Source organism: Vitis vinifera, chromosome 7 (assembly GCF_030704535.1).
Source record: "Vitis vinifera cultivar Pinot Noir 40024 chromosome 7, ASM3070453v1".
In the NCBI taxonomy this organism is placed as follows: Eukaryota; Viridiplantae; Streptophyta; class Magnoliopsida; order Vitales; family Vitaceae; genus Vitis; species Vitis vinifera.
This window is the reverse complement of record NC_081811.1, coordinates 9,695,552-9,707,352: the sequence shown is the minus strand read 5'-3', so window position 1 is coordinate 9,707,352 and position 11,801 is coordinate 9,695,552. Positions and strand designations below refer to the sequence as shown.

Genomic DNA, 11,801 nt, shown 5'->3' with positions numbered 1-11,801 from the left:
AGTGGACCTAGGGTGCCTAAATGGGCCTAGAGTGCCCAAGTGGACCTAGGGCGCATAAATGGGCCTAGGGTGCCTAAATGGGCCTAGGGTGCCTAAATGAGCTACCCTAAAAGCTATCCTAAAAATGAATGAAAAGCCTAAGTCTAAATTAAGGTTGCCAATGATCACAATAAGGGGTCAGATAATCCCTCAACCAAAGTCTCTGAGGTGACTCAGAAAAAGATAAGTGGTATGAGTAGCCATGGGCCACCAGGGAACTACTGTGGAGCACTGAAAACGAAATTAATGACATGTGCTAAAGAGACAAAATTGAGGGTCTACACAATGACCCTTTTAAAAATCTCATTGTATTTTACATCAATCTTAACACTTTTTACAAGCATTATGGCATGTTTGGTACTAATTTTTAGTTAATTTCATTAACATATAATTATTGTAACCTAATATTGAAATATTGAACATAAATATCATATCAAAACAAAGAATTCAAAGAAAAAAAACATCAACAAAATAAAAATCTAATTTTATACCAATAATATTTTATTTTTGGTCTTGTAAAGAATATATGTTCATACGCATTTGAATCACCATATACTATTCCTCAAATATCCAAAATTTGTTGTACATATTGAACTAATTAGAGCATATAAACTCTAGCTAACTATTGCAGGCCTCAATATGTGACCTATATCATCCTCATTTCATGCACAAATAATGAGCCACTGCTTTTATAATCATATTCCCATGTTCTTTATAGTTATCAATATTTTAAAATTATAATTATATTATCCATTTAGAGAGGTTATTAATTTATTACACTGACTTGAGTTGGGACAAAAAATTTTATTATGTAAACAAGTTTTATTAATTTATAAAATATTTATTCTTCAACAATGTTTTAGATCTCTTTTATTTTATGCAAATTCAATTTTACATATTTTTACCCTAAGTCAAAAATAAAAATTAATTAACCTAAGACTTTAATTATAGAGTCTTCAACTCTTTCTTAAAATATATGTTTCATTGGAAATTAAGCAATTTCGAATTAGTAATTTTTTCTAATAAAATTGTCTTTCTAACCAATACATGATTAACATCATTATTATTAATTTATTTTTTTCATTATTTTAAACATATTATCCAATAACAATATAAAATATACACATTTTTATAATGATTTATATATCAATAATTTTTAAATTAAGGCATCAACGATTCCTTTAGGTGGGTTCAAATAACAATTATGATATAATAATTTTTTGTCACATTATAGTATTACTCCTATTTGAGGAAAATATTTCTTGTCATCTTTCAAAGGCAAAAAATGTTATAATTCTTTTTTGTTCACTTGTTATTTCTTTCAATCACCACTTGTTGCCCTCTATAGATAATAATAAGACAACAAATTATTGTCGATTAATTTGAAGTGTTGTTTAAATTTAATGTTTTAATTTCTTTTTAAGTGTATTTTTTATATATAAAAATATATTTTAATCATATTAAGAGTGCAAGTGATTGTGATTTTAGGAAGTATTTTTAACGTTTCTAATACTTAATTTTTTTTTTCTTTTAAGTATTAGAAATGGTAGAAACACTTTCTAAAAGCATTATCAAACGAACTTTAAATTAAATTATCTGTTAACATTTTGAAGTGAGTTGATAATTAATAGTTTAATTTATTTTTCCAATAGACAGTACAAAATAATTTTAATTTCTTTTCTAATTGCATCTATTATTGACAAAATAATATTCACGATTGCTTATAAAAAAAAGCTTTCAAAATTAAAATCAATAATATCCTATGCAGACATAATACAAAATTAAAAATTTAATCAATCATTTTCCACTTTAAATCAATTAATTTTTTATTATATAAATAGATACTTATTTTTATTATAAAAGTAATTAGTTAATATTATTAGGGACAATTGTGTTTTGGATCCAGCTGGGCCCAAAAATTAAGATTTGGTCCATGAAAGTTGCATAATTGATGGGAATAATATAAAATGTGAAGAAACCAATATACCCTTCAAAACTATTTTGAGTATTTTCTACCACAATATTTGATAAACTTTTTTATTTTAATTTTTTTTAATAATTATTCTGAAAATTCATTATTTTTAGAAAACTATTTTAAAAAATATATATGTTCTAAAAATATATCATTTAAAAAAAATAATTTTGACATATTTTTAGTTATTTTTTACATACATAATTTAAAATACATATATTTTCTAAGATGTTTGATTTTTAAATAATAATAATAATAATAATTTATTTTTTAATTTTTTGTAAAAGGGTGTATTTTTTTCCAAATAACTAAATTAAATTAAAATTTATTGAGGTTTAAAAAATGAATAAAATTTAAATTAATGTTTTTCTATTTTTTTTTCACAGTCAATAAAGGTTATTTTTTAAAAGATAAAAAATCCATATCCTTTTTCTCAATTTTCACATTTTCTTTAGGTCTTGGGCTTAAATAGTGAACTTATATGGATCAAAACTTAATTTTAAGGTCCAACTAGATCAAAAACACAATTGTCCCATATTATTATATTGATCTAACAATTTTCAAAGAGTTAAAAGGATGCAATAACAATAGAATTTATGATTCAATTAATTTCATGAATGGACAATTAATAACAGTTTAATACCTTTAAAATGTGTTCTATACGTGACAATATAAAAGAAAAAAATCAAATTAAAATTCCTTAATAAAAGTAGGGGTGCAACAATTGACCTAACCTAACCTAATGTTTGGGTAGACTTAGATAATCATTTTCAATACTCTGGTTATGCTTGGGTTAGGTTTTTTCAACTTGAGCCCAATTTGGGTTGGGCTTGAGTTAAGGTTCAAATAACCTCAGTCTAACCCAATGATTTAATGTTCTTATAATATTTGTAATATATATTATCCTATATAATAATATTCATTTTATTTTTCTATTTTTTAAAAAATTTAAATTATATTATATCATATATTTTTTATTTTTTTTAGAAAATATAAAAATTTATATTTATTCTTTTATTGTTATCTTAAAATTTTGTTTTATTTACTATTTAGATTTTTATATAAATACATTAAAAAAAGTTTTTTTTTTAATAAATATTATATGAGTTTTGAATTATGCAATCCGAATCTAAACGGATAAATTCAAATTTAACTAGAACAACTCAAACTCAACCCGAATTTAGAAAAATAAGATTGGATTGAGTACCTTAGATTAGAGTTCGGGTTGAGTTGAACTCGAGTTGATTGTTTTTTAATTTGAATTGGGCTCGGGTTAGTCATCAACCCGACCAACCCATGCCAAGTTGCAACCCTAGATAAATGTAATTTTTTATTAATTTGTATAAAAATAAATGTTGTATTCATATTATCATTTGTAAAATATAATATAAATATGCTAAAGAATTAGAAATAAAATGAATTTTCCCTCCTCATCCACTATTCCTGCTTTTTCCATCCATACTTTTTTTTTTCTTTTCTGCCACAAGAGTGAAATGTTTAGAACTATATCTAGAATGACAGATGCTGATGAGGTTGATTCCATGTATTTTACATGTAATTAATTAACATGACCTGCAAGGGAATTTATTGAGACATGAGAACAAAGATTATTTCTCCTTGTACAAGCCTTACATATCTGATTAGCTCAAAATAAAACGCCTCTGCGCGGCAAATCACTACTCAGAAAAACAGAAAGAAACAAAGCACCACATTTTCTTTTCCCAGAAAATGTTCATGCATGAATTATGGCATATATATAAAAGAGAAAGAAATCAATTCTTGGTGTTCATATTACGCTTCACAGTCTCCGCATTATCTTTGACACATTCCTTGGCTTCCTCAGTCTTCCCTGCCACCGTCTCCTTAACCGATCCCCATGCGCCTTGAACTGTTTGTTTTGCTTTCTCGGTGATATCCTGGACCGTCTCTGACACCTTTCCAGCAACCTCTTTGGTTTTCTGGGTCATCTAGACACATATACAAGATCATTGAGTCCGTCTATAGATCCATTCAAAGACTAAATCAGTAACAAATTATTGTGTTAGCTAGGGATGTGTAACATTTATTTATATCTATTCTCATTGTGGTCGAGGAAAAGAAAAATTAAATAGGATAGGATGAATGTAGGATATTCTGGTACCTGTCATGATAATTTTTTTTTAAATATTTTTGTCAAAAATTTTCAATTTTTTTCAATTTTATATTTTATTAGAAATAAAAATCATTTATAAATAAATAAATAAATATTATAATTATTTATAATTTATTTTTAAAAGATATAATATTTTATATTTATTAAAAATATTCAAAAGTAAAAAATTCAATTAAAATAATTTTTTATTAAACATTATAAAATGGGGCTAGGCTAGTAGGACAAAGTCATACCAAACCCGATCCTAATCCATCCTAGATTTAAAAAAAAATTTCTAAACTCATCTTCAACCCTTTTATCTTTATCCCAAATAATGACATGGATGACCAGGAAAAAGGGAATGATTGTCATCCCTAGTGTTTGGTAACTGCTTACATCCTCAGCAGTAGAAGCTGCCTTGTCTTTTAGTTCTTGGCCACCCTGCACGGTTGCATTTACACCTTGTTTCACAGCCTCGACCGCCTTGTCAGCTGCATCTGAACCCTCATCGCGTGCACTCGTCTTCCATAAATAAATTTCATTCAATCAATTTAGATTTCCAAAAAAAAAATAATAATAATAATTTTGTTGCCTGAAATCTGTATATATCATAGTATTAAAAGGAGCAACTGACCTGACAATATCTTGGTGTACAGTGGACAAAAACCCTAGAGTTCCATCGGTTCCTTACAACTACTGAACCAGCTTGGCGAACCTTGGGAAGAGTGATTGTCATGGCTAAGCTTGCCATTTTTTCTATGCTTTTCTTTTCTCTAGAGAGGGTTATTAATATGTAGAGACAGCTTCTTCAACTTATGATTGTTGTATGTGATACTACATATATAAGGGAAGATATTAAAATGACTAGAGATGTTGTGTTGGATCAAGCGAGTTTGTCTCGGATACTTGGCTGAACAATTTCTTCAACCTTGAATGGGATCCAATATTTTAGGTTGGATTGTTTTAACTAATGACATTTGTCATAGAACCAGCTGATTAGCATGATGGGTGTCCGTTTTTCTTTTGTTGAACAAGTATTGTTTATGGATATAAAAATCATAATAATTTTATTGTTTTCAAGACCGTTAAATTTTTATTGATTTTTCATTCAGAAAAAAGAAAAAAAAAATCAAAGGATTTGAACAAAGTAAATATGAAATTTCAAAAACAATTTTTTCAATACAACCAAGAAATACCACGTGAACTAGATGAAATCAAAGCAATGCATAGCGTCCCAATGAAGAAGAAATGAGTGATTGAAGAAACATTGTTGGGAACTATTCTATACAAAGCATCAAGGTTAAATGGATGACGAGCCCTTATGCTTTACTTATACGCTAATCTTTTCTAAAAACTATCTCGTCTTTGTTCGAGGAAACCTTGTTTTATCCTCGCATGATTCTTCTTTTTATAAAACTACACCATTTTGGTACTGATCTAAAAATTTGGTCATCAATGCCTCTTTAAAAATGCACTATATATATTACAACTTAACACACCAATAATACCCAAATAGTACATTTGATTGGTCTATAATATGCATACTTAAGATGTTATATCTTCTATTAGATAGGACATGCATGTCTTAAAATATCATTTCTAATAGGATGTGACATTATTAAATACTATATTTAATGGACATTATGAGTGTTTAGCTGGGTTGGCAATTCCGAACAAAATTCCTAAGTGTCCCCTAACTCGGTTTACCAATCCCTCTTCGGACTACTTAACTTTTGAAGATTAAGATTTGCTAAGGGGTCAAGATATGTAGCTAAGTGTGTGGTGATTGAATGTGAATCAATCTTGTTTTTTTCATCTTTAAATGAATTAAGAAAACTGGGAGAAATATTTTTGGTGCAAGACTTTTGTTCCCCTGTTTTTGGATCGATCTAGGTGTAAGGGTAGATCGATCCAACTAACCTATTTTTAAGATCAATTTTCAGCCCTTGGATTAAGGGTTTCATTCTCATTTAAAATCAAATTTCTCCCATTTCTAGAGGTGGTGATTGTAGCAGCTAGCCGTGAAAGAGTTTTTCTTTCCTCACCATTTTAAGGGTGTTTGCCTACAAAGAAATTCCATCCAAGTTTTCCAACAATTTTTTTTAAAAATGGATTTTCTGAAAATGAACATGGGTTGATTTATGAAACATTCATATCTCATTCTAATGGTTTTGTGCAAAAACTTATTTTCTTCTTGTGTGAATTCAAGAAGAGGCCAAGATCGAACTTGGTGTAGACTCCAAGTATGCTCTGAAGAAGAAGGTGAGAAATTGAAAGTGAAGGTACCAGTCAAGTGGTTTGGGATGGATTGGTTGGCTTGAGTTAGGTAAAATATTGTATTCAGTTTTTATTCTTCATAGTGGATGTTTTCGATCGGTAGTAGACTCATGGTTTTTATATATATATATATATATATATATATATATATATATATATATATATATATATATATATATATATCTTTGGAGGTTTTCCACATAAATTTATGGTGTCTCATTATCTCTCTTTCTCTTCTTAGCATCAGTTTTTAGTTTCAACAATTTATTATAATTTTGATTGTCTACTATTTGATTGAATGGTGAAAAGAAATGACTATGAATCATCTTTGAAGCTGTTTCTGATTGTTGATCATTAACATTTTGAGTTATACTAATCTTGTTTTTGTTAGAATTTAGTTTAAGTTGATTTGAGTTTAGGAGTGTTGAATCATGTGCATGTGAATTGCATTTTAATATTGTTGTTGCATTCATATATGCATGTGATTTATAATTTGTGTTTTTGAAACTATATCATGAAGAGAAGAAAAATATTCAAAAAGTTTTAAGGTATGCTAATTTGAGTTGAGATTTTTTTTAATTGGTCAAAACACCTATTCACCCACCTCTAGGTGTATTCCACTATTGAGGTTCACCTTTTCAAACATGATATCTTAAGTATCATATACAATTAGATATATTATCTCATGCTTATATTTATTATATAAAATGAATAAAAAATAAAATGGAATATATATTATTTTAATATTATTTGATATTTGTTTAAAATAAAAATTATATTACATAATAATATTTGTCAATAAAAAAATATGAAATTTTTCTTAAGTTTAGATTATGTTTAGATGGTGGAATAGGATAAAATATATATATATCCTAGGATATCATATTTTATTAGATAAAAAATGCATATCCTAAGGTATTATTTTTAATGGGGTCTTATCTATCCTTATTATACCTAATCAACATGATATATATCCTAATGTAGTATATGCAATTAGATATATTATATTATACTTATATCTAGTTTGTAAAATAAATAATAAAAATGAAAAGAAATATTCATATTATTTCTCAATGTCCAATATTTGCTTTAAATAAAATTTATATTGCATTCCAATATTTACTATTAAAAAATATGAATTTTCTCTTACTTTTAACATGATTTATGATTAAAATATTTAAAATTTATAAAATAAACTTTTTATTATGTTATTCTATATATATATATATATATATATATATATATATATATTACTTTTTATAAATATTTTTTAGTTGTTCTTTTTAAACCATAAATATAAGTTTTAATAAAAAATAAATTAAGATACTGGGATATATATATCTTTAGCATATACATAGGATAAATGATCCAATAACTCATCTTATCTCATTAGATAGGATAATTTATTTGATTTATGTATAACGAATTATTCTATTTTAAAGAGTTCTACAATAAGTTCTCGATTTGGATAGCTTTTTATTTTTATTTATTTATTTATTGTTGTAATTGTAAAATTAAAATTAAAATTAAAATTTTATTAAATATAAAATAATTTTGCTTCAAAATAATATTTTTATTATTTTCATATTGAACTTCTTTTAAATCATAAATTTTTTTTATTGAGTTTAATATTTTTTTTAACTTCTTAAAAGGCAATTCAATCATAACTTCAAGACATTATTCAAAATATTTTTATAGTTAGCAAGACATTTTCCATAGAAGAACACCTTATATATGCAACAAAATCCATAGGATAACAGCTTATAGACAAAACTAGAAAACTAAAAATTTGTTACACTTCCTTTTTGGGTGGTAGAACTGGTGGACACCAGACATAAAACTTGAAGGTTGAAGGGCAAGACCTTAATTAATTAAACCTTCTATTTTAAATAAAGATTACAAGCCAGAGTCATGGGAATTCTTCACTGCATTCATCAATTATTATTACAGCAGCAAGCCGCAGGAGTGCCACTAAACCCCATGCACACACCTCCTTTGGGAAACCCCTTGGAAATACAAGCCTTATTGCAGTCTGGAAAATCTGGGCACGGTCCAAGGCTGCAGGGTTCCGCAATCAAAGCTTCTACTGCAAAAACATCCTCAAATTATTATTAATGCAAAACCTGCATGAACACTTGTTAAAAAAATTTATTACTAAAAACAATCCCGAGTTTTATTGTTTTATTCATTTTAACAAAACTGAAAAGGTGAATCTCAATAGTGGAATACATCGAGAGGGGGGGGGGGGGGGGGGGGGGAGGGGGTGAATAGGTGTTTTGACCTTTTTTTTTAAAAAAAAGAAAAAAAAAAATTCTCAACTCAAATTAGCAAACCTTAAAACTTTTTGAATATTTTTCTTCTCTTCACACATTCTCAAAAATACAAATTATAAATTACATGCATATATGAATGCAACAACAATATTAAAATGCAATTCACATGCACATGATACAACACTCCCAAACTCAAATAAACTTAAACTAAATTAAGATAAAAACAAGATCAATATACCTCAAAATGTCAATGATCAATGAGAGAAACAACTTCAAAGATGATTCGTAGCCATTTCTCTTCATCATTCAATCAAATAGTAGACAATCAAAATTCTAATAAATTGATTAAACTGAAAACTGATGCTAAGAAGAGAAAGAGAGACAATGTGACACCATAAATTTACATGGAAAATCTTTGAAGAGATAAAAAACCACAGGCCTACTACCGATCGAAAAACTCCACCATGAAGAATAAAAACTAAATACAAGGTTTTACCTAGTTCAAGCCAACCAATCCTTCCCGAACCACTTGACTAGTACCTTCACTTTCAGCTTCTCACCTTCATCTTCCAAAGCACTCTTGGAGTTTGCACCAAGCTCAATCCCAACCTTTTCTTAAATTCACACAAGAAGAAAATTGGTTGTTGCACAACCTAAGAGAATGAGAGATGAATGTTTCAAAAATCAACCCAAGTTCATTTTCAACAAATCCATTTTTTTTAAAAAAAAAAAACAAAAATTCTTGGAAAACTAAGGTGGAATTTTCTTAACAAACATACTCAAATAAGGAAAGAGAATGAAAAACTCTCCACGGCTGTTGTTGTCTCTCCTCTCAGAAATGGCAGAAATTTGATTTTATATGAGAATAAAACCCTTAATCCAAGGGTTGGTAATTGATCTTAGTAACAGGTTAGTTGGATCGATCTGTCCTTGCACTTGGATCAATCCAGAAACAGGGGAATAAAAGCCTTGCACCAAAAACTATTTCTCCCAGCTTTCTTAACTCATTTAAAGATGAAAAAACAAGATTGATTCACATTCAATTAGCAACACTTGGCTACATACCTTGGCTTCTTAGCAAAGTCTTAATCTTCAAAGGTCAAGTAGTTCGAAGAGGGATTGGTAAACCAAGTTAGGAGACAGTTAGGAATTTTGTTCAGAATTGCCAACCTAGCTAAACACTCATAATCTCCCCCTTTGGCAATTCTGGGACAAAACCCTTTACAACACGAATGAGTACAAGTAAGTAAGCCCCACCCAACTCCTATACAAGGCCACTCACTCACTCAAAACCTCACCAAAGGTACTACAAATCCTGAAAATAAATCTTAAGAAAATTAATAGCACCTACACATATTACCAAGACACTTCCACAAGTTTCAAATGAATTGACACACAAATATCCACATATATCCACAAAGATCACTTGTCTAAAGATAGTCAATATGCATTCATGAGTGAAAAACCATGTCAAATATCCACAGATATACAAAAAAGGTGATCATGATCAACATACCAAATATCCAAAGCAACAAAACACAAAGAAACTATCATGATCAATTACATGTCATATTACAACTACATGTCATATCAACATCCATGTAAACTATAAAATGTCTCCCCCTTTTTGTCCTAGAAGGAGATAAAGATCACTTAAGAGCTTTCCAAAAATAAACAAAGTGAACATATATCAAAATAAAGTTGTCCAAAAAGATAACCAGTTGCTACACAGCTAAGGGAGATGCTTATGGACAAAGTCTTCAAGAGCTTGCAACTAATCCATGTTGCAAAGCATTTGTCCATCAATTAGTGAGAGCCTCTCTCCATACGAGATTAGAGTTGAGAAATCCACTTAGACAACAATGTGGATTGTGCAGAAATTTTCTCATCCAATGCATCAAACCTAGCACAAAGTTGAACTAGGACACTTGAATCTACAGTTGAATCTGAGTCACTTTCACCAATTTTGCTCTTAACTCTACGATGACACTCCTTCTTCCTATAACCAAGGGCACCCTTAATTTGTCCCTGACTTCAATTCCAAGATGAGGTATCAATGGGACCCATTGCTTCAAGAAAGAAAGAATTTATAGGAAATTCAACCCCAACCCTTTGGAAAATTTTTGTGATTAAAATGTCATAGGGAAGAACCTCATTCTTAGACACAAAAGGATCTCCTCGAACTATCATCTCATCTAAGATGCAAGATGCTAGGTTGGTGGGTTCCTGATGAAGAATTCGGGATAAGAGAATGCAACCCTTCTTATGAATATCCGCTTGATGAGAAGAAAGATAAATTGAAAATGTTAGAAAAGTTGCCATCACCCAAGTAGGACGAGATATGCTACCAATGTGTACAACTAATCCTAGCTGACCTCGAACCTCTCTCCATAAGTCAATAGACACTCTATCTAACAACTCAGAGGTGATTTCCAATTCACTTGCAAAGGGTGCTTCAACCAATGGGATGCCTAAGACTTCAACAATCACCTCTGGAGTGACTTTAACAATAATTCCAAAGAGACTTGACTTTAGGTAGGACTCATACAAGTCATGTTCAATAATATTCGAATAAAACATTCAGACAATAGGAGCATATGCAGTTCTAGTGAAGCCTACTAGAGGAAGCCAACTTAGTTCTACAAATAGTGTTGGAATTGGTGTCTTGAGAAATGATTCTAGATGAAGTTATTTCTTAAGAACAAGAGACCTCTGACAATAAACCTTGGTGTATAGGTCTCTACAAAACTTTTTTCGGAAAACATTAAAAGGAATCCCATCAATGGAAGTTTTCGTAGAAGCCTTAAGGATATTGGAAGGCTAGACAGTTGGATTGATGGGTAAATTCTCATCCCGAGCACCTTTTAAGGTCCTAGAGGATGACCCTTTAACAGGAGCTTTACTCTTACGACCTTTTGGAGGCATAGTTCTAAGTAAAAAATACAAAGAACCAAGCAACCAAAAAGATTGAAACAGTATTAGATATAAAACAATCCACTCAAACAACCTACTGTGAGAAAATCTCACACAAATACTAATAAGCAAAACCAGTAGAGGATAAATAAACTTGTACACAGAGGAACAAGGGTTGCCAGAACAGAGATCCTGT

General features: G+C 29.3%; 1 protein-coding gene across 1 annotated transcript; it reads right to left on the bottom strand.

Annotated features, from left to right (window-relative positions):
• Positions 1-3,569: 3,569 nt before the first annotated feature.
• LOC100259580 (uncharacterized) lies at positions 3,570-4,949 on the bottom strand. Its single transcript, XM_002263988.3, has 3 exons — positions 4,777-4,949; positions 4,539-4,664; positions 3,570-3,978 (listed from the first exon to the last, which is right to left on the bottom strand). The coding sequence occupies exons 1-3, from the start codon at positions 4,891-4,893 to the stop codon at positions 3,784-3,786; spliced, it is 438 nt and encodes a 145-aa protein (XP_002264024.1). The 5' UTR covers positions 4,894-4,949; the 3' UTR covers positions 3,570-3,783.
• Between the last annotated feature and the right edge of the window lie 6,852 nt (positions 4,950-11,801).